Below are 24,078 nucleotides of genomic sequence, written 5' to 3' on the forward strand. Positions count from 1 at the left end.
TCCGGGAGTTTCAAAAATGTGATTTTTGTAAACAATTTCTGAATATGAGTGTCCAAATAGTTTTTCTGGTCGATACAGATTTAAAAAACAACGTCAGATCATCAACAGTATTAACAAAGTCTATCTGCTTGTCTTGTATACGATTGTTAAGTCATTTGTCCTCCTATCTTGACAAAAACGGAGTGACCAGAAAATCAAAACAAAATTATCAGAAATTGAAATGGGGTTATAAGTTCTTTAATACTAAAACTCATCACACCCGGATAGAATCTCACAAATTGTATGATTTTAAAGTAAGACATTTTGAAGAATTTGAAAACAAATTACTGAGAAAATTTCAAAATGTGGATACAACGAAAGGTATAGCGTCGAAAAGATTCAAGCCAGCTGACAGCTTGAACAAAGCTTTCACTGAAATACTTGCAGATTTTAAATGGGAGTCTCAAGACTTTTGGTCACCCATTAAAGGCAAACAATTAAGAAAAGATTGCAATGAAAAAAGGCACTTGGTTGTCTTATTTACAAACTGCCCGAAAAACTTTCAACAACTGAAAGAGTTCACTGGAAAAAGAGTCTTAGATGAAGAGATATTTTTGAATTCGCTATTCCCTAACACTCTATTTGAACAGTTCTGCCAGATTGCAAAATTGAATTTATATTGGATAGATACACATCCTAACAACACAATTCAGGTAATAAAACCACATTGTGATCTTTACATGTTACTTTTTAAGAATAAGACGCACTTCTGGCTCAGTGAATAAGTAACGACCCCCTCCCCCCACAATTTAAATAAAGTGCAGTCTTCAAGGCTCATTATGCTCCAGAAATACTTTGATTGTGACTAACGTATTATTTGTGTCATGGTTCAGAACTTTTCACTATATAGGGGAGAAGACGTTTGGCGTCCAACAGGGGACCGTGACTGAATATAGCTCAGAGTTTAGTTCACATTGCTCTGTAACTCTGTGAAATTCAAGGACAAGGTTCAATATAGCAGGGGAGTATGTCACGGTTCAGAACTGTTCACTATTTAGGGGAGAAGATGTCTAAGCGGCCATTAGCTCAGTCGGTAGAGCCGCGGTATGGTATTCTGAGGGTTCCAGTCCCGGTCAGACTGCACATTTTTCTTATCCTGTGAAATTTGTTTTTTAAATAGTTTTCATTTAGGTGAGAGCTACAAAACTGCTGTTAATGTTATAACCTTGACTTCGGGGGTAGCCACCTGGTTGTTACCTCTGTAGGTGATGATGGTGATCATTTGTGCCGCCAATAAAAAAAATCAGTTGTTACATATTGTAAAAAGTTATAAAGAAGACACATTATAAATTGTTGAATGAAAATTTGCAATTTCAAACTTTTTGGTAGTAAGTGACAAAATTCCCAATGACTTAAAGCCATTAGTCACCGAGGCATTTAACTATGGACTTTATTTTTGTTTGACCAGTTGCTGATCTTTAATCATGGCATTTTACAACACATAAATGATAATTTGAACATTCTTTTTCATTAAGGAGCTATATTTAAGTATAACAAGGGAATATGTTCATAAATAATGGCATCTGGCACTATTTTTCACAACTCAAAGGGCCCCAGACTCATTCCCAAAAGATGAAGAAAAAAAATCCACTGGTATTATACTGGTTGCATCTGATTTAATCCAGCAATATTTTGTTTTTAAGATAACTAAACAAATAACCAACAAAATATGGTAACACCTATTGAAACGGAGTCACCTACATGTAGGTTTTAAAATGAAATATTTTCCTTTATATTTCAAAACAATAAACTTTCTTTTGATTTTTTTTTACAAAAATCATACAAAATTTGAAGCAGAAATATATTTTAAATACCACAACATTTAATAGAATCAAACAGTGTTCCATAAAAGTGGCTACCTTTGGAGTATCTGCTCAGTTAATCATTTTGGTAGAGAATACTACTAGTCACCTGTAACTGTCATAAGGTTCATGAATGTCTTTATCATAGTTATAAAGTTTCCTTTTATTTTCAGGATAATATAGATCTTCAGGCACTTAAGATTGTTCAAAAGTCTGTGGAAAAGACAGGAGGAGGTGTAGCATCCTTGCAGGCTGTTGCTGATTATGGTTGCCCATATTTCACAAACATTCAGTGTCTACTCGAAGAGGAGGGACAGGATAATGTTGGGGATAAATGCTCTGGTCAGTCCTTTCAGCTGTTGCCATTAGCAACAGTAGCCAAATCATTTGCTTTTCCAAGTGACAACAAACTGTTGGAAAAAGTTCAGAGACAACAGGATGAAAAATGTATTGCTATACAAATAGGTAGGTGTTACTTAAAATGTAAAGTGTCTTGATATGGTTATTTGACAGTCAAGGGCAATTCATGGGAAAATCACTTTCAGAAATGAATGAATGAGAGTTTTAAATATTTAAGTATGAAAAGGGCTTCATAATTAAATGATTTAAACATTGGTAGAGCAGGGACATAGGTAGGGATTGGTGCAAGATAAACTGGTAAAATATGCTGCTAATTCTGTCCATTTGTTAACATGAAAAACAATTTCATTTTAAAACAATACTGTATATAGTTTAAACAGAATTATAATAATTATAACATTAAAAAACACTTTACTTTATAAGCACAAAATATCACAATTTTGAAATGCCCTTAATTGAAAATTGACAAATTTAAATACCTGTCAGTCCTAAAGTAAAGATTAAAAACAAATTTAAAAATTAACAATAATATTAGATAAAACAATTTTATTTAGGAATTACTTTGAAATTCAAAATTATTGAGGATTTTGTTTAACAAGTAGAGCATACTGTCCTACTGGTAGTTTTTGTGTGCTACTCCAAATGTCATAACTACATGTAATTATTGACCCTTGTAAATATTGGAGTTATTTATATCTAATTTTATTTCTCTTTATTGTTTTCCAGGAAATAAGACGTTGGAAGTTTTAGCTACAAGACAAATTATTGTTAGCCATGCAAATATGTAAGTGTTGCGCTTTTATGATTAGTGACATTATGTAGGACAGATACTGGCAATATTATATAAATCATAGGTTGAAATTATAAAACAGAATTTGTGCTTTATAATTTAGTATGTAGGACATATATTGACAATATAATTAGAAATTGACATTTAAAGGATAGAAATTGACAAAATAGTAATAAGGATTAAAAGACAGTATAGGGACAGAAGACAGAAATTTATATTATAGGACAAGAATGACAATTTAGCACAAACATTAATATTTATAGGTCAGAAATTGACAGGAAATTGGCAAAAATGACAATATCTGACAAAAATTGAATATATAATACAGAATTTGACAATTCAGGACTAAAATTGACAGTATAAGATAGAAAATTGCGATATAGAACAAGAATTGCCACTAAGACAGAAATTGACAACAAAGAACAAAGTTTGCCACTATAATTAAAAATATATATATATGATTGATATCAGGCAGGCGTTAAGAAATTGCGTATATAGTTGGCAAATTGACATTGCCAGTAAAATACAAACATTGTCTGTGAACACTAGAAATGGATAATGTAGAGCTGAAATTGCCACTAAAGCACTTAGATTAACACTATAGCACGTAAATGGCAATATGATATTTATTGCCAACATGGGACATAAATTGTCACAATAGGGCAGATATAACTGTAGAAGTACAGACATGGCATTGGCCATTTATGGACAGAAATTTCCACTATATAAACATTTATATATGTCTGTCTGTCACACTCTTGTCCAGAGAATAACTTGAAAATTATTGAATAAAAATTATGCCTTGCTGATCTTTATTCTTGTTATTTTGTGCCAAAGAATCATAACTCTACATTACTTAGTTTTGAATAATTTCCCGTCTCAATATTTAATAATTAATAAAATCCGGAGAATAAGTTATAAAAAAATAACTATAAAAATACTGAAAAATTTAAACTTCATACTGTGATAGCAATAAGGAAGTGCAATGTACAAAAGCCACATTTTTACCATGCTTAATTTTCAAATTATCTGCCGAAATGTAAAAGTTTATGAAAAATGCTTATCTGGGGTATAACTTCTAAACTGTCAATACCATCTTATTGAAACTTCAAACAGTTAAAGATATTCTTGTTTACTACTATTCTGATATCAACCAAAAGCATATAATGAGACTTGAAGATCCATATCAAAACGGTAAAAAAAAGTTATTATGAAAAGTACATGTAATTTGTTAACTTGTTTAGATCACAGAAGAAAACAAGTCCACCAGGAAATGAACATGATAGTTGTTACCTCCAGTCAGATGTACTACAGGGCTATGCTGTATTAAAGAAGAGCTTATTAGGTTGTAGTTTTCCTGTTGTAGCAAGTTACCTGTGTTCAGAGAAGGTTAAAGCAGACACTGAAAAAACAACAGCAGGATATGTGGAGGGAATGCTGGGAAAAGTTGTCCAAGAGCTTGTCTCTAGAAATTGCATACTGGTATGTGTAAAGATATACTGATTTTGTGTGGTATATGATAATTATATTATATCTTATTTCATCATATCAGATAACATGATGAAACATTATATCAAATAACATCATTTAAACTTTATATTAAGTCATGTTTCATTAATATAGCAAATCATTATCTTATAAAATGCAATCATTCAAATGAAAAAATTATAGAGCTGTCATTGATTCAGTGCAAAGCATATCAATATATATCGATATCAAGTAACTAAAATCAACGATACACCGATATATCGATAATATCCTATACTCACTTGTCTGTCATTCACTTTCATACCCGTTTCAATGATTTCAGTCAAAAACATGTTGTGTACAGTGTCTTGTCCACTGCATGTTTTTTTCTAGACAATATTTTTTGTCACCATTGCTATGAAATAATTCCACTATATAACAAAAGCATCACATTTGATATAAATAATTGTTTCTGCATATATTTTTGGAGAATTGTATAATTTCTAGACATTTAATTTATAAGTCAAAAGTATCGATTTTTTAAAATGTGTATCGATTATTGATCGACAAAAAAATATCAACGATACATCGATATTGTCGATATCGATGACAGCTCTAAAAAATTACAATATATATGACACCCCATCATATCAAATACATTCCATAGTTATGTCATAGTCATACCAAGTATTGTTACATTAATACAACAAATCATAGTAACAACAAAATTTTAATGATTACATATAATATGCACAAATATTTACATATTCTTCAATGTTTGAAAATTGTTTTATTTGCATAATTATGTACATATATATAATTTCACTAAGTGTGGTTAACCACTTTGTTCACAACATACAGGATCTTTAAGCTTTATTTACTATGCAGGTGTTGGTATGTAACAAGACTGGACAACTGATTCTAATGGAACCACTGACCTCTCATACAGCCACTTTGTCGGTACTGTCTGTAGACACCACTCTATGTGTAGAAAAACAACTGCTGTTACAGGCCACCTGTAAACAGACCGTCTCAAGTACAGATGAAGACAAACAGAAATTTGTTGATGAAATGGTTGATAAACTGGTGGGCTCTGTTCATGTGCCCAGAGGGAATGGTATGTTGTGTCAAAGTCAATTATTTTATCAAAATCTACTCTTTCTAAAGTGAACAAAAGGATAAATATTCTTTATGAAATCCTGAACGGGATAGGATATCATAATCACAACCCCCTCAAAAAATAATGAAAGGCTCCTTTCATAATTGCAATAAGGGATTATGGGAAATTGTTTTTTTAATTTATTTTAAACCTATTTGACACGTTTCTAAGTAAATCTTGACACTATGCAAGAATTGTGTTTATTATTGGATACTTTATGCTACGATCTTTAAAACCCAGTAATTCTATAATAAATTTACAGATGTTGGAGAGTGTGTTGTAGGGAAACATTTAGATGGATTACAGCTAGATCGTCATGTGGTGCCAGGATGTTCTAAATCTGTACAGAACCTCATTTCTAAATTAAATGAAAGGTAAGAAACATAGAAATATTGAATATCATGTTGAATTAAAAGATAGCTTGGTAAGTTAGCTCATTTAAGTAATGTCTACAGACTTAAGGTTTACCATGTAGATTCTAGTTGCATATTTTTACTTGATTATTATTTGAAGATAATATGTCTTATTCTACATCACATTCTTCACTGCTGGTTTATGATTAATTGTTTAGGAATAAATTGTTTAGGAATAGACAGTAACTGGGTGAAAAACAGGTTAGTACTTGTGCAGAATTTAGGCACTGGATAGGCAGTGATACATTTGTATCACCTGAAATTATTTAAATTGCTTACAGCTGACATGACTAAGATGTTAAAATTGCAGTTTGATTTATGTGTTTGTGATATCTAGCACATGATATGTTCAACTGTTTGGTCTGCAACTTTGCAATACATTGAGGGTCTCACAAATAACAACACAAATTATATAAACCTCTTTATAACTGGACTGGTCAAGATCATACTTAGGGGTCAAAGGTTAAATATGGGTTCTTCTTTACCATGGATTGTAGAATCTTCAAATAAGTGAGAACAAATGACTACTTTATTGGTTTAATAAGATGATGGCTTACATCCATTGGAAAAATAAATCCTCTGTGGTAATTTGTGGTCATGAAAAGTTTAACCTTTGACCCTGCTGTATTACTGTAATGGACTTGTCATGATTTGAATTTAGAACAAGCCATTGCAAGGATTAGGGATTTCAATACTGAAATAATGAAAATGAGCTGCTAACCAGTTTGGGCCTAATCATACTGCACTGTCTGATGTGTAGTGTGTGTGTTTTTAAGTTTATTTTAGCTCGGCGCCGGAAATTCCATATGTCCGAGATCTCAGCGTCCATGCCGGTCCACTCTAGAAGTCTCATCGGGGACGTCTTTTTCATGCCGATCTTCCTAAGTCCTGTTTTTCGTTCGGTGGAGGAAAGACAATACCGGAAAAGCATCAAGTTCCGTGACGGCTGCAAACAGGCGGTTGACATAAAACGGCTCTTGTTAGCGCCACCCTCCAGTGTTAGTCACGACAGGTCAACCAATCACCTCTGGTACTTAAGATGATTTGACCTTGACCTGCCGTGTGCCTTCTCCGCGACGTGCACGCCTCTGGAGGGATTTGGAGAAGTGATGTGTAGTATGGCCTGGCTATGTACTTATGCCATAGGCATGTTCTTATTGTTTGTAGCACTATAAGAGTTGTAAATACAGAACCACTATAATAGATTGTTTAATGTTTGACATTTTAGGATATCAGAATTGGATTTCTTGTCATCAGATGAAGTGGCAACTTTGAAACAGTTGAGTAAAAGTTACAGGAAAGCAAAGCAACCTCCAGGCTTGAGAGATTCCTCTTTAACATGTAATACAGGTGGGTATTGTTGTTATATTATATAGATTAGTGATACAGTAGAACTTTTAAATATAAAACAACCACCACAAAACCTGGAAAACTTATAAACTGGGCAAGATTCATTCTATTTTGTATATGAACAAATCTGAAAAATGTTGAACCCTGAGAAATGAAACAATGAATTGCATTTATTACATTTTGTAGTCCATGTAGTTATTGTGTATGTATCATCACCTACATTCACTTAATGTAAAACAATGATGCTGAAGGTTACTGTATGGTGATTTTTTTTCCCTACCTACACCTGATTCTTTCATTAGGTCACACAAAATGCTGTGACACTTTAGAGAAAACTTGAAGCACAGTTTGTAATAAACAAGTTGATAGCGTATGTAAAATAAATGACAGGTCTGTGTGCTTAAATCTGAGTAGAAATTCATAAACAAATGTGTAAATGATGTTTAAAGTTTGATAAGTAACCATGTTTGAATCACCTTCTATTCATGATCTTATTTTCCACCTTTAAACGACAAAACAGAAAAACATTAAGTTTTAATGAAAATTAGCATTAATTTGGAGGTACAGTTGACTCTCAATAAGTCAAAATCGCTTTACTCAAAATTCCGCGTTAGTCGAAGAATTTCAAAAGTCTCGTCAAATATCCTTCTTTATCTTTGTATTTTAACTCCGCTTAGGTCAAATTTTGACTTACCAAGACTCCTGTTTAGTCGAAAAGAAAATTTGGTCCTGTCAATTAAAGTTCAACATATTTATATCTTAATTAGTCGAAGTGTGAAAACAGCCAACTGATAAAAGGTCGGCGACATTAATGTGAGATGTTGTCACTGGTGATTCACACGTTTCATAGTAATTTTAATTGCCGGTCATCATGTATTATAAACACGTCGTAAAAGTGGCTTTAATTGGTTCCAGGACTTAATTGGTTTTAACAGTTAGATAACTAAATTAAGATTTAATTAGTTTAATTGTAATTAAGCACTATTAAAGAAAGTTGACTCGTGCCAGTCTGACAGGTGTTAGTCAAATAACAGCCTAGGTATTGATGTGTGTTATCAACGTAAATGACATTTGTATAATTAATGTTCCGTCATATTGCATACATTAATATGTACCTCCGATTCACGATAGTTGCTACTTTCGTTTTCGTCCGATGACCGATGATCAATTCTCTTCAAATATTAGATAAATTGTTGTTGAAATAAATGTGTTATTGAATAATATATTTTTGTTCATTTATAATTTGTAGTTGTTAGTGATTTACCATCATTTCAACGGTTAAATATTGCAGCATTACCGCTATCAACAATAACAAACCTACTTCTTTGCATATTCAATCAGGCACATGTATATACTTGTACGAATGTCAAGGTAATGGCGGCAGATCCATAAACTCGAATTCCGTTTCTCTCGAAGTAAAATGCCCAGTCCCTTGGATTTCGAGTTATCGAGAGTCAACTGTAGTTGCTTTAAATGTGAAACAGAATAGAATCTTCTTGTTTACGCTACAATAACCCATTCCTAATATTTATATATCATATTTGTTTTAGAAACAAAGATGGATGCTGTAGATAAAGCTGTGGTATCACATAAAGGAAAGACCTCACATGTATCATTAAGTAGGACAGATAAGATACTGTTCAAAAGTAAGGAGATGGTACAAGATAATAAACAGAAGAAAACTGTCGACAGCGCTGGTAGTAAACTAGAGAGGGATAAACCAGACGTGGCAGCTCATTTAGCAGGTAGAGAGAAAAAAAGACAGACCATTTACAGTATAATAATATCATTTTATGTCTATGTCTAAACTAAAAACTAAAAAAAAAATTGTTTCATTTTATTTAGGGATGGCAACGAATACCAAAATTAATACTCGAGTACTCGGTCATTTTTCCGATCGAGTACTCGGTTACTCGGACGATTTCCAATGATCTTCAAAGTTTATCACACAATATCAACACCGTCCGTATGCTACTTTCGTTTTCTATTTACATTCATAGAATTCGTAACTATAGATAGGACTGCAAAGGAGACAAATTAATTAAAATTAAATCAACGACATTATACTTTAGAACATTTTAATTAATGCAATATCAAGTTTAAAACATGTTTAGCAGTTGAAACATCTTTTTCTTCTTGTAATAAAATAGACTGATCGGCGGCAACAAAAGTTTAACCGGGACTAAATACTACCTTAATTATTATATCATAATAGCAATACGGCCCTTTGTTGTTTTCAAAAATGTTACCTTAAAACAAGATTCGGGTACAAACTGCATTGTGTTACACAATTAAAGGTTACTAAATATCATAAGAGGCCGGATGACGTAAGCGACACATGTGCGCGTGTCAAACTGTTGATCGCCTCATTAAATTTATGGTATCATTTTCGCACCTCTACAAGGAAGTTGTGATTGCATTTAACAGGTATTTATGAAGGTATATGCACATCTCCGAATTTTTGAACTAATTGGATACACCAAACTGTCTAAATAGCAAATAAAATAGAAATTATACATTTTTTCCGAGTAATCGAATATCAATTTTGTTAACCGATATTCGGACGTTCGATCGAGTACTCGGTTAACCGGTTACTCGTTGCCATCCCTAATTTTATTATAAAAGGTTCCACTGAAATATGAAGTCAGGAAATCATATCCATGTAGAAACAAGGATAGTTTGGCTACATCTTGCTTCTAAATATTTCAAAGTATCTTTTTAAAGTCAGAATGCTTGTAAACACTTTAATTCAGAATATTTCTAGTTTCCCATACCATAAAGCAGAATTATTTTGTATTTTTAGGAAAGCAAAACATCTCCTTTTTAGATATCAAACTTTAACACTACTATTCCTCATGCATGATGTGTTTTGATATACAGTCGAACTTCGTTCGCTCGAACTCGGAGGGCCTGTGAAAATTTGTTCGAGAGATCGGTAGTTCGAGCCAACCGAGGTTGAACTATAATTACGTTGATCATAGGCCTAAAGGTTTTCCTAGCTTACATCGGTCGGATGATAAATACGTCAATATAATTGTTTGTTAGTACATCTGTTCGTCGAATATTTCACATGTTTCATATTCAGAATTATTATAGTATCAACGGTACGCTGTGTTAATCTATATGCATGCATATAGTAATTGTTGAGTTCGATTGGGCAATCACACCAAACTTGTTGAACAATGTTCAAAATATATTTATATGTTTATAATGGGATGAATTCAATCAAAAAAAAAATAAAGGAATGAAATATTTATTAAAAACATTTACAGCAGCATCTATTTATAGTCATTTACTAAAATAAACACACATACAAGTATCATTCTATAAATAGATAACACTGTTACGATTCACTTTACATGAACCACGGTTGTAATTAAAGCCGTCCGGGTAAACGTCATTCTTTATTGGCATGCATATTTCACTTATTTCACAAGTTGTTTTCTTTTTATCGTTACCATAAACGGCAAATCAACAATATTATCATAACATCATCATATCATCTGTTACAACACCTCTTATTTTGTATCACCTTTGTCACGATCACGAGGTGTTAAAAACATGTGTCGCCGACTGTCATTTATTTCGGACATACCGACTTGTCTTTTTGTGTTCGACCGAAAAGGTGTGATTTTCACTATATTTCTGCCGAAGGGACCAGAGATCAGGTTCGAGAGTTCGAGCGATCGGTGTTCGAGCGATCCGAGGTAGAACAATATATATTATATAGGAATTTTGCCGGGACTGGGCGATGAGTTCGAGCGAAGGGAGGTATTCGAACGATCCGAGTTCGAGCGAACGAAGTTTAACTGTACAAGCATGTTTTCATTTTGTTTTGCGTACTGTGACGCACGAATTCTGAAACTGATGTGTATTTTGGATTTTACACTGCATATTTTATGCTGATACAAATGCATTCTAGAGCTCTGCTTAATAAATAGAAGATACAACATTATATACACTATACAAGTACAAAAATTTGCCATAAAATATAGTTTGGAATTATATAATTAGAACACTATGATATATAATATTTACTGTTTAGATTTTCAAACTGAAGAGGAACTCAAGAATTATCTTACCTCCACTTATGAGAGAGCAGCATCAGGGGAAGTAACTGATATAGATAGCTGTATACAATCTATGGTCACAGTGGCACTTCATTATTTCATGCTAAAAGAAGACAAAACATGTGCAAAGGTAAAATGATAATCATCAGTGGTAGAGCACAGGTCTATATTTTTCAGTTTTTAGCTTGTCTGTTTCCTTAAACAAGTTGAGCTTTTATGATTATTGGATCATTATCACTGTACTTAAATTTGCTGTGGAAAAGCTTAAATGTTTTCCATTTCTCAAACATTTTATATGGTATCAACAGGAACTTTGTAATTCTTTATAATCATTACAAGGCACAGTTGTTTGACAAAATTTTCAAAGTTATGTATCTTTTTAACTTTTGTTTAAGTTGTTGTTTATAGATTTTTTTAAAAACTTTTTAATATTTTGTACTCTTTCTTAGCATACTTGCTTAAGGGACATAACTCAGTGGTCAGTATTTCTAAGGTTATGCCTGTTTATTACCTCCACATAAATATTAATATCTAGAAAAGCTTGAAAGATGATTTTGAACATTCACAAAGTTAGTCATCTTATTAAGAACATATGCATAAGTAGACTTATTGTAGTAATATTTTTTATGCTATTATGATCACTGTATAGTCACCTGTAGACCTCTTTCATAAGAAGTGCAGTGCAGAAGAATGACAACTATTGACTTCATTGCCCATTGTGTCTTATAAAAATTCTGTGTGACAGATTTCTCTAGATCTCATTGAGGAGAAGTAAAAGTTAAAGAACTATACTTGACCATTTTCCTTATTTTGCCCCTATTGTTGACATGTAAAACAGGCAAGATTTGATGCATCTTTGCAGAGCTGTAGTTTATCCTGTCTCATGTTAAAGCTGTAAGGGATGAAAGGAAATTTATAATAAAATATAAACAGATAGTTTTAATTTGGTTTTCGATACATGCATTTTATTTTTTACTAGATTTTCCAACAGAAGACTGGTTATTAACCAGGTTTTCCGAAGGAAAAATCTGGTTATTAGATTGAGGTATGTCGGCGGGCGGGCGGATGGGCGGGCGGGCGTAAACAATTTCTTCTGTGCGCAACTCCTCCTACATTTCTCAACGGATTTTGACCAAACTTTCACAGAAGCTTTGTCATCAAGTGCCCTGGTGCATATTGTCAGGGTTTTGTGATTGGATAACATTTGACCTAATGATGGCCCTTTGTTTTTTTCCCTTACATAGAATATATAGTGAACAATTTCTTCTGTGCGCAACTTCTCCTAAATTTCTCAAAGGATTTTGTTCAAACTTTTACAGAAGCTTTGTCATCAAGTGTCCTGATGCAACTGTTGGGGTTTTGTGTTTGGATAATTTTTGACCTAATTATGGCCCTTTGTTTTTTTTCCTTATACAGAATATATAGTGAACAATTTCTTCTGTGGGCAACTCCTCCTACATATCTCAAAGGATTTTGTTCAAACTTTCACAGAAGCTTTGTCATCAAGTGTCCTGATGCATATTGTTGGGTTTTTGTGATTGGATAATTTTTGACCTAATTATGGCCCTTTGTTTTTTTCCCTTATATAGAGTATATAGTGAACAATTTCTTCTGTTGCCCAACTGCTTCTACATTTCTCAAAGGATTTTGTTCAAATTTTCACAGATTAGCTTTATCTTCAAGTGCCCTGCTGTGTATTGTCAGGGTTTTATGATTGGATAAGTTTTTACCTTTTACCTTATTATGGCCCTTTGTTTTTCCATAAAATTTAATTATTAGTGTAATATATCCTATTAATCACAACAAACTTTATTTAGTTATAAAACAGAAACTATCTAGGTTGTTGCATGCCTGCCAGCTCATCTACCTGCTTTTGGGTCCTGTAGAGTCAAGGTCAAGGTCATTGTTGCTAAAAATAGAAAATCTGTTTCCAGTCAGGTCATTGTTACTAAAAAATAGAAAATAGGTTTCCGGTCAATAACTTGTTTGGAATAAGATATTTTTATGAAATTTGTGGTAAAGCAAGTTTTTATGAAGACCTCACTTGGGATGGCTTTTTGGCCTCCTAGGGTCAAGGTTACAGTTACTAAGAATAGAAAATTCATTAATCATGATTTACATTGCACATAGTTACATTGTTTGTTGCTTGTATTTGTATTTCAACTACAACATATTTATCTACAATGGTGATAATTGAAAACCTGGTTTCATGGCATTGCCATGTTTCTTGTTAGATTAGTGATTGTTGACAGGGAAGGTGTTGCTGGATAAGACAATGTCTCCTTGCCCAACTCTTTCTTTTCTCAAAGAATTCAACCAAACTTTCACAGAATTATTTTCATCAAATGCCCTTGTCATGATTTTATGATTTGATCATTTCTGGCAGATTTGTGGCTGTTTCATATTGGGTTTTTTCACATCTGTAATAAAAGTGAAAAACCTTGTTCTTTGACAATTTTCTGTCATGTGTTAAAAATATATCATAGATACACACATATTCTTGTTTCAGGAGGACTGTAAGAAGCTTCTGATGGATACATTACTGGCAACAGGTAACCAGTTGAGAGAGAAGTACAGTCAACAGGAGCAGCTACCATTAGAACAAAAAATTGCAGAGTGAGTCATTTTTGTTAGTTTTTATCATAATTAGCCATTAAATTTATTTATTTATTTAATAATAAAAAAAATTAAGAAGTCTGCAAATGGTGAAATTTGTCAAGAGCAGTGAATACATAAATATATAAGTGTATATTGTAGACTGCTTGATGAAGTCTTGAAAGATAATGAATAGTGCAACATCTGTCATGTCCTCTAGTATTGACTTGACTATTATTCATCTTTAATATTCAAAGTATTGGAGTCATTGATTGTTCAGTACAGCATTCTTATTTACAAAGGTCTAACCTTTGGTATCTATATGTAATGTTTCCTTCCAGTGCCTGCTCATGCCTTAAATAATGCATCTGTGTACTGTTCTGGTAAAGCTGCAAAAGTCCCCACATGACCTTTACAGTGTCAGAATTACTTAAAGCCCAATAAGAAAAAAAAAGAGATAAAAAATAATAATATTTGTATTAAAGGCACATTATTCCCTAGACATAAATATTTTTTCCCGTCTTTAAAAAGGATAAACATGAGTTTTATAATGTTTAAATAATTGCCTTGTAGCAAGTTAGATGCTTAAAACTTGGACCTTTAAATAAATATATCATTATTTGATTGGGAAAAAAATTCTTATTACAGGTATGAGACACAGATTCTTGTAAGAATGGAGATGATATCTACACTAGAGGAAAAAGAGAAGAGTGAGGAATCTGAAGATGTGGATGAGGTAAGTGAAGTTGAAATATTATTTATTGAAAAATTACTGTCAAGAGTTAGCTAGCTATAATATTAACATACCTGTTCCACTACTTACATGTATGACTTTCATAATGTTCCACTTGCTTTTGCTCAGCTGCTGAACTAAGATTCTTGAGATTGTATCCTGTGTGTGTAATATGTTTTTGTTGCGTTTTTTTTTGTGCTAATTTGCTCTATTACAATATGTATGATAATGATTATGATAATGATAGTTTCTGACTTGTGTTTCAGATTGTCAGCATGTTGAGGACATTGTCATTTATATCAGAACCAGGGCTACTGTCTAAGTTTATGCAATCTTCCCTCCTTCACAAGTAAGAAACTTATACTCTTATCAAATGCACTAATTCTTATACAAATGTACCAAACATCAAAGTATTGAGGAGATGTTGAATATTTATGAATTGATGTAAAGGCAAGGAAAATATTGATATAAATTGGAGTGAAGGTTTCTAACATGTTATAGTAAGTTTAATAAAGGTTTTGTAGAGATCTTTTTTATAATTAAACAAAGTGACTTATTGTATTCTAAGATACTTGCTATCATCAAAAATACATAAATAGGGTAAAAAATATGTAAAAATAGCCATTAAAAGCAATAGGTGTAAGGTACAAATATTGTGATAAAGTAGTAGAATAAGTCATATTTTTAATCCCCGAGGGGATTATAGGAATGGCTTCCGTCTGTCAGTCCTCCACCCATCTGTCTGTCCGTCTCCACTACTGAATAGGAATAGGGGGCTATCTAACTGTAAACAGAACAAAAGAGAACTAGTCTACATTTTGTCAAATGTCCACATTTTATGTCTGCTCTATGACTTACTAATTTGGTTACCGAAAAAAATTTAATTACTGTGCACAAATGATTACCACCATGACACAATGTGCAGAACTCAACACTCAAGGTTGCTACCCCCAAGGTCAAGGTTAAATGTTCTTCATAACTTTTTGACTTTATGGAAGATTTTAAATAACTTTGATCAAATAATCACCATCATGAGACTTTGTGCTCATGTAAAGCATGGCACAACGGCAAAAATCATTGTTGGTTAAAGACAAAGTACACATTCAAGTCTGCTGTGGAATGGGATTTAGCTGTCCTTCAGACTGCCTTGTGAATATTATGTGCAACAATTTATATGGATTGGGAATATTTATACATTCTTAAAGTTTCTCACAGGTAACTTTATAGCACATAGCTTTAATCTATATAACCTGCTGGCGGCAACTGGCTCTACCCATGCAACCAGTGGAAAGAAAGATCAGCCAGCACATCATTATTGTCTGATCATGGTTTGTATTGTTCCCCGGTCATAAAAGTTCATGAATGGTTATGTCCAGAGTTGTAATGGATAAAAATTCCATTTATGATATTCAGCTTGGTAAGAGTATAGATACATATAATAGATATATTTTCATATATTATCAGCTACATGCATACAATACCTCGGACATTGGGAAATATCTATGATGAACTCATGCAGCCACTACCAGAGAGTCTTGCCAATATTCTCTCACCAGAGGATGCCAGCATGGACCAGTCTGGACTGAATGATGAGTCTCTCATGAGTGAAGATGGACTGGGTCCACCGTCTGCAAGAACACGGTCACATGGGTCAGTAGGGCCACAGTCTAATCAGTCAGTAAAGCTGGATACCTCACTTAATACATCAAGGTAATTCACCATCTTTATGACGGTCTGGTACATTCTATATATTACTGTTGCTTAGTTGAAATGCATTTCAAGATAATATATTCTGAGTATAAATTATTTTTTCCAGATACAGATGAAAGGACATGTTTTGTTTTTGTTTTTTTGTTTTAAAAAAAAAAATGGTTAACATATGCAATTTATCTGAAGGACATTATCTATCAGTGATAATATTATATGCAATTGTGTAATATCATAATATTTGTAGGCTTGATCATTCTAAGGATTTAGGTTGTTTTAGTAAAATTCTCCATTGGGAGACCTTTGTGTATTGTTCTATATTTTGATCACAATTTATCTGGTTTTGTGTTTTCACTGTCAGCTCATTTTCACCTTGTATATTAACAGAGGCAGTAGAAAACTGGTACATCATTATAGTATGGTAGATTTTGGATCAAAGAGGCAAATTGTTGTAGATAAACTTCCAAAGCAGAAGGTTTGTAATATATATTGACCATATTCCTACTTCTTCATGCCATTATGAGATAAGAATATTAATAATATGCCTACTACATACTGTTTACCTGCTTTTTCATACTCTTATAAAATATTTACATTATGTCATTTTGCTTTCACAGTATTATATTAAGAGTTGTTCGTACATACTTTATTCAAGTCATGGAGTCACAAATTGGTGATGATTTATATATATTTTCTTGTTAAAAGTGCAAAAAAATCATTTAGACATGTGTCACATGGTTTATTATGATAAAAGTTGGTTAAAAAATTTAATACAATCAGCTACCCTCTGTGACTGGTAGTTTTGAATTACTATGAATTTCCTGGGTTCATAAACAACTTTATCCTAGCAGAGTGCCATCAGGTGAAGATTTTCTTAGGCTTGGTTTGAGTGAAAATAGAAGGATTTTTTTATCACAACATTAAATGGCTTTATAAAGATTGTACATATACATTGATTTTAACATATTTTATTCACTATATACTAGTACACAAATACTTTAGTTAGATAGAAAGCTTCCAAATGCTAATTAAAGTCTTTCTTGTACAATAAAGACAAAGACATATTTCAGCATATGTTTTATTTAGTAAAATTCATTAATTATACAAGTGCTAAAAGTCTTTTTAATCTTTCTTGAGGTCTTACAATATGCCGATAAAGAGAGTTATAATATTTCACTGTTATGTAACATTTGATAAAGAATTTGTAATACAATTGTGAAAGTAAAAATAACAGTGTACCTAAGATCTATGTTTTATAAGTTGTTCATGTTTTATATGCACAGACTGAGAAAAGTGCCAAGAAGAAAATAAAAAGTTCTTCTAAGAGAAAAGCAGGAGATAAAAGTGAGTATTGTCACTATGACAGAGGGAGATATTGATATTCATTCCCTAGACCCTTGCCTTGTTTTCTCCACAGGGTGGAAATTTTCTGCTAAGTACCTCAGATTTAGAAGTTTAAGTGGTCTTTTTGTTATTGAAGTAACCAATTTAAGTAATTTATGAGGAGAAGTTGTGTGTAGAAATGCAAGTTAGTAGTGGTACAGACTCATTGGACTTTGGTTATGTATCTCATAATCTGTTCTGTGATAAAAAGATAAAAAAGCCTATTACAAACTTGGGCTAACTCCTAAAAACAACAAATCCTCTTTATACATTTTTGTTATCATGTAACTTAAAAATATCTATATTAAACTTTATTCTTTAACATTTTAGCACCTAAATCACCATATGATAAGAAGAGAAGTGGGGTAAAACTTCAGAGACGTCAATCAGTGGCTGTGATGGAGCGCACTCACAAAACACCTAAAAAGAATACCACTCCATCAAAGAGTGAGTAATTATAAGTTATATGTGTATTTAACCATTTTCCTACCTAGTTTTTCAAATGGACCTGTCTTGCTAAGGAATTTGGAACATGACAGAGATGTGCAGTATCAAAATGTTTAAACTGAGTAAATAACGATACAAATATACTGACTGACAGGGCAATATTCTGAATATTCCAGAGTGTCATCAAATGGGAGACATATCTTTGAAAAAATTATTTCTAGTCCAATCAAGTCAAAATTTTTAGTTCCTTTAAATGTTTCAAATTCATAACATATTTAAAGCTTTACAACACATGCCATTTATTATCTAGCATTTAAACTCTTCTATGCTTTAATGGCTTTGTTTCATCAGTTTATATAAAGGCCCATTTTAAAATTGATATAAAACGACACACCTCCACATTAGTATATTACCTAGATGTAAAAATGAATTACAAAAAGATATTAATAACATTTTCACTCTTCAGATTTTTAAAAAAAAAGTTCATAGAAAATTCTGAGAATCTAGGCATGTTAATTTGAATGATGCTCTTTATAAAGAATCTACAATATTTGTATTTGCAGCTGCTGTAACTCCATCAGGTAGAAGGGGAAGACTGGTTGCAGAGACACCCTGTCATAAACAGGTTTCTAGCATGTTGAATAAGTCTTTACAACTGCAAGAACTGCAAATGGATGTCATTAAAGAATCACCTGAAAAATCCTGTGGTATGTGCAATGTTAAAAATTGTTTTCTTTTTTGTTTAGGAAGTGCCAGTCTCTGATTTAGATCCATAGCTCTAGCCTGGAATTGTATGGTAAATTTTGTTTTAGTGACCTTGAAAGAAATTTAAGATTATGTGGGCAAGTTCAATGTCCTGAACCACAAAGGTATTTTGTCAAAACTTATGTTTTTTGGTTGTAGCCTGTAGATCACTGTTCAAGATCCAAACTCTATATTAACTTTTACTTGTTACAAAATAAGTTAGTCAAACCCACCTGTTAAGACCAGTATTTGGAAAAGGAAAAAAAGAAATCTTTATTGAAAGGTAGTTTCTCAAGACAAGTTATTTTGTGGTTAAATTGAAAAATAGAATACTATATGTTCATAATGTGGTCTATGGCAAAGTTTGGCTGTTTTTTATTAGTAACTAATAATTGAGGATATTTATTAACACATTTATTATAAGTACTTTATAATGTTTGCAGATATATCCTACAACAATTCACCAACAAAAGGCAAGAGAGCAAAGGCTTTACTTAGACGTTCCTTCTACTCAGCTGGACCCACTAAGCGAACTAAAAATCTCTCCCAGTACTTCCAACTAGCCAACAGAATTGCTGGTCGGCCGCATCCTCCATCACCAGAGCGTAAGAAACTTTCCAAACTAATCAGTTTTGATACACCAGAACAGTTTAAATCCCCTGACAAGAACAGCTCATTTCTCCTGACTCAACTTGGTGCTAGTCCATCACCAGCAAAGACCACTCCAAGGAAATTTACAAAGACACCAAGCAAAATAATGGACTCACCATCTCATAACACAAGGTCTAAGTGTGAGTCTCCAGGAAGAGGATTATTTGGAAGAAGATCTATTCTAGCTTCCCCAGTGTCCCACACAAGGCAAAAACCAAGTAGACAACAGTCACCACGCATTTTGGTTCCAGATTCAGGCGTCAAGAAAGGCCCAGAGTTGCCCCAGACAACTCCAGAAAAGAGTCCTGTAATTGGTGTGGTAACATTAGGTTTGGACTCCCCAAGTCAAAACACCAGACAGAAACATGCGCAAACTCCCACCCGTAAATCAGTGAGAGCAGCCCTGTTTGCTAAAAGCCCTGTGACCAAGAATCACTCTCCTTTCCGGGCAAAAGCAAGCCCTAGAACTCTGCCAGTGTGGTTCCCCAGTTAAAGCAAGAGCTGTTGGATCACCTGTCAAATCTGTAAACACTCTTAATATTGACAAAACCATGTCTCCTTTGCGGAATGAACAACCTCATTCTCTTAGAGGAGGGAAGACTCCTTTACAGTTTCAAGTGTCAAATTTGTCTAATAAATTAAATGCGGACAACCAGTTGCTTGATGAAAAACATTCAAATTGTGCAAAGACACCATCTCCAAAAGTGAAGAAAGTAGCTAAAACTCCAGATTCCTTTGATAAATGGCGTAGAATGAAACCTCGTATGTCCCAACCCTCCCCTAGTGTAAAAATACCACAAAAAGCCACCATTACTAATCAGGAAACCATTGACATTATAGGCAATGTAAACTTAAACCAATCTAAAGCAAGCTTACTAGGAAATCAGTCAGAAATGATTGAAGAAAATAAAATTAAAGGATCTAACAGAAGAAAGCGGACCTTGATACAATCTCCGGAGAAATCTGTGGGTTCTTTCAGTAAGAGGCGTCGAACTGGACATGATAGCTTTATGGGTAGTCAGGGATTTGATGTAACTGGATCATTTAATGATCTATCACAGAAAAGTTTCGACAGTTCAGTTGACTATTTCTCTGCATCAAATGATGAAGTTTTTGCATCTCAGGATGAAAATACAGAGAATATGGAGATTGAAGAGTATAATGTTGAGAATATAAATAGAGCATCAAAGAAGAGACATCTGTTTGTCAATGAATGTGATAATGAACGGTCAGAATCTCCAATATTTGGGAGTAAAAGCGGAAAAACTAGTATCACTCAGGCAATTTCAGACGATTTAGAAATAGGTCAAAAGAATTCCAGAACTAGGAGAGAGTCTGGAAACAGGTCACCAGCATGCTTATTGAAATCACCAGGAAATAAGAAATATTCTCCAAATGTATCAGCAAAAAGCTTAATGCACCTCATTCAATCACCGTTACTGAAGTCTCCAGAAGGTGAAACTGGTAAAAATTCATCAAAATTGATGAGTCCAAGGTCTAAAGCAATCAGGTCTAGAAGGTCACTGATACTGAACAATTAAATGTTTGCTCTAAGTGCTATATTAAAGTGTAAATAAACATGTTTAGTTAGAAAAATAATATGTGAATGTAGAATAGTCAATGTCTCCTATTTTTACTCAAAGTGTTTCATTTATTTCTAGAAACAAGATCTAATTTTTGGTTTTGTTTTAGAATTTGATTACAATTTAAGACCATTTGTCAAATTTATGGCAAACATTTGGTTTATTTGTTTTAAATACAGTAATGTGTGCACTGATGAACTTTATCCTTCATCATGATGGGGTTTCAACTTAATATTTACCAAATACTTTGTATTGATATTGAAACAAGTCTATATTTTGAAAAAGATTTCTTGACACTAGTACAAGTATGTTTACTATACAAACAATTATCCTGTTAAGTTACATAATGTTGGCATATTTATTTTATAATAATAGATTATGATCATTTAGACTTAGTTCCTTTAATTGTCACATTTTTTCTAAAAATCTATATGAAGTATGACATATATAAAAAGACTTTTCTATAAAACTGTTAATATTTAAGAACTGATAACCAATTTGGCAAATTGAATTTAGCTGTAAAAAAAACAATTAAATTTGTTGATAAAATTTCATTTAAAGTATATTATTAAAATCATTTAATTAGAGAATGTTTGTATTGTTCTAAGTTCCACTTTTTGAAAGAAAATAGTGGAGCTGTTGTCATGACACACAAATTTGGCGATGGTTAAGCTTATTGTTAAGGTACATTTTCTCAGAACCTTTTTAATCTATTTACTTTGCCATAAAAGGACACCATTTCAAAATGGTAGATAATCCTAAATTTAATTTTTGCAAAATTATTCCGCTTTTCTATGTTACTTTTATGTAAATATCCAGCACTGAGAAAAATGAAACACAGGTCTTGTTTTGTTTATTGATTAATTATGTGCACAGATTTGAATATCAAATGTAAGACAGATGAAGTGTTTAAAATTAGTTTATTGACTTAATTGTTGAACTTCTTAGTCATAGAAATCAGTTCTTCCACATGTTATCTATTAATTTAACAAATTAAGAATGTGTTCATTTTATTATTTGAATTGTGTGTTCAGATTTACAATAATAAAGTGTTAAATTTTTGTAGTAAAATTTAATTATCTTTAAATGTTCAGATTATTATGATCAAATTTGATTAAATTTATACTCTTTTCATACACCTGTAAAAAAGAAAAACAGGATGTGAAATGGGATTGCCCCTTGCAGATGAGTGGCGTCCATGTAGTTTCAATCATTGCAATCATTTTAGTTAAGTATTTCTAGTAATTTTGCATAAATTCTTAAAATGCAATATTTTCACGTGATACAAAGGCACTGATTTAGTCAGGTTTCATAACTTTTTAACATCAATTTTTGTATACATTTATCTCTCCTTAATTGTTTTCTTGATCATTCTCTAAATTTTGTTCATGAAGTAAAGGCAGCTTTTTCTGGGGTTTTATCTAAATTGTTCATTTTTAATTCCCCAAGATAAGTTTGATAGTTTGGGTTTAAAACGGGGTTTGCGGGCAACAAATCATGAAAAACATTTTACGTTTTTTTTTTGGGGTATTATCATCTTTTTTTTGGTTTTTAAGGAAAATTCTCACTTTAGCCAAAAATAATTTATTCTATAAATTTGGAGGGGTTAATCACATTGCATACTTTTGGAGGGTTTAACCTTGGGTTAGTGTAAAAAAAAAATTTATGATTTTTTTTTTTAAAATGACTTTTACCTTTAAAGGGTCAAAATTTTCCCAGATTCAAGATTTTGGGGGACTTTTTGGGCCTTAAAATAATTGTAAAAAATTGGGGTAAATTTTAGAAATACATGTGCATTGTATATCCAACAACAAAAAGCAGGAAGTAAATATTGTAAAACTTTCATTGTGTATATATGGGAATTTGTATAATAGTTGAATCATGTATGATTTTAATGCAAAGCTATAAATAAATCATCATTATCACATAGAGAATTCGTTTGTTTTGTTTGTTTCCCGGCCACAAAATCAGAGAACGTAGTTTTTAAGAAGGTGCATCCATTCATATTAACACATCAAAATTTGGTTAACAGTAAAATAAATTAGGCAAAATATGGAGATCCCTCGAAAACAATGAGAGAACAATTGAAAGGTGCAACATATCTTATGCCCTCCAGTACCGGCGTCAAGGCACATTATGTCTCAAAGACCAATATTTTTTTCCTTCTTTACAAAGGGCAAAATTGAATTTTATATTGTTTAAAGAAAGGTTAAGAGCATGTAAATTGCTTATCGCCTGAAGAATGAATGTGAAATTCTTCGTGATAATAGTAGCAAAATGTAAACAAAGTGGTATTTTGACTTCCATACAAAATACTAAATCACTGTTACTGTACTTATTAACAAAAAAAGAAAAATAAGTAAAAAGTGGTTAAGGTAAGTGGCCAATGAGAAATCATGTCTGGGACATAATGGGCCTTTAATCGACATTAAAAGTATTAGAATCAATGATCTCAAATGGGCCAGGAAAATATGATAGATGAAGCACGTGACAATTTTCTACAGTTGCCACCTGTTGTAAGTAAAAAGGAAAAATACCTTGAGATGAGAACAATACGGTAAATATTCTAATAGTGTTAAAGGAAATTTTGATTTTTAATCAGATTGCCCAAAACCTCCCCGAGTGATTTTCTTTTTAATTTAATTTATGCCCAAAAATTAGTTTGTTTTAAAAATATATAATTTATAAAGTAGTATGATTTTTGGGTGATTTTTGCTCTAGGGTTTTAAAAACACTTTGAAGGGTTTCGTCCCTTTTCATTATGCTATTTTACTAAAATTTATTT

At 32.4% G+C, this 24,078-nt stretch overlaps 1 protein-coding gene across 1 annotated transcript; it reads left to right on the plus strand.

Moving 5' to 3' along the window:
- Positions 1 to 22,659, plus strand: LOC132722567 (treslin-like). The gene is given in 19 exon segments (XM_060707086.1): positions 1 to 692; positions 2,015 to 2,306; positions 2,928 to 2,985; positions 4,236 to 4,473; positions 5,347 to 5,575; positions 5,880 to 5,991; positions 7,259 to 7,380; positions 8,931 to 9,125; positions 11,426 to 11,580; positions 13,960 to 14,066; positions 14,694 to 14,781; positions 15,045 to 15,127; positions 16,243 to 16,488; positions 16,873 to 16,960; positions 17,769 to 17,829; positions 18,199 to 18,315; positions 18,879 to 19,022; positions 19,503 to 20,203; positions 20,205 to 22,659. Coding segments are annotated over 19 exon segments (4,731 nt in total). The 5' UTR covers positions 1 to 44; the 3' UTR covers positions 21,252 to 22,659.
- The last annotated feature ends 1,419 nt before the right edge of the window (positions 22,660 to 24,078 follow it).

Source organism: Ruditapes philippinarum, unplaced genomic scaffold, assembly GCF_026571515.1.
Source record: "Ruditapes philippinarum isolate M1 unplaced genomic scaffold, ASM2657151v2 ctg2331_1_1_1_1, whole genome shotgun sequence".
Taxonomy (NCBI): domain Eukaryota; kingdom Metazoa; phylum Mollusca; class Bivalvia; order Venerida; family Veneridae; genus Ruditapes; species Ruditapes philippinarum.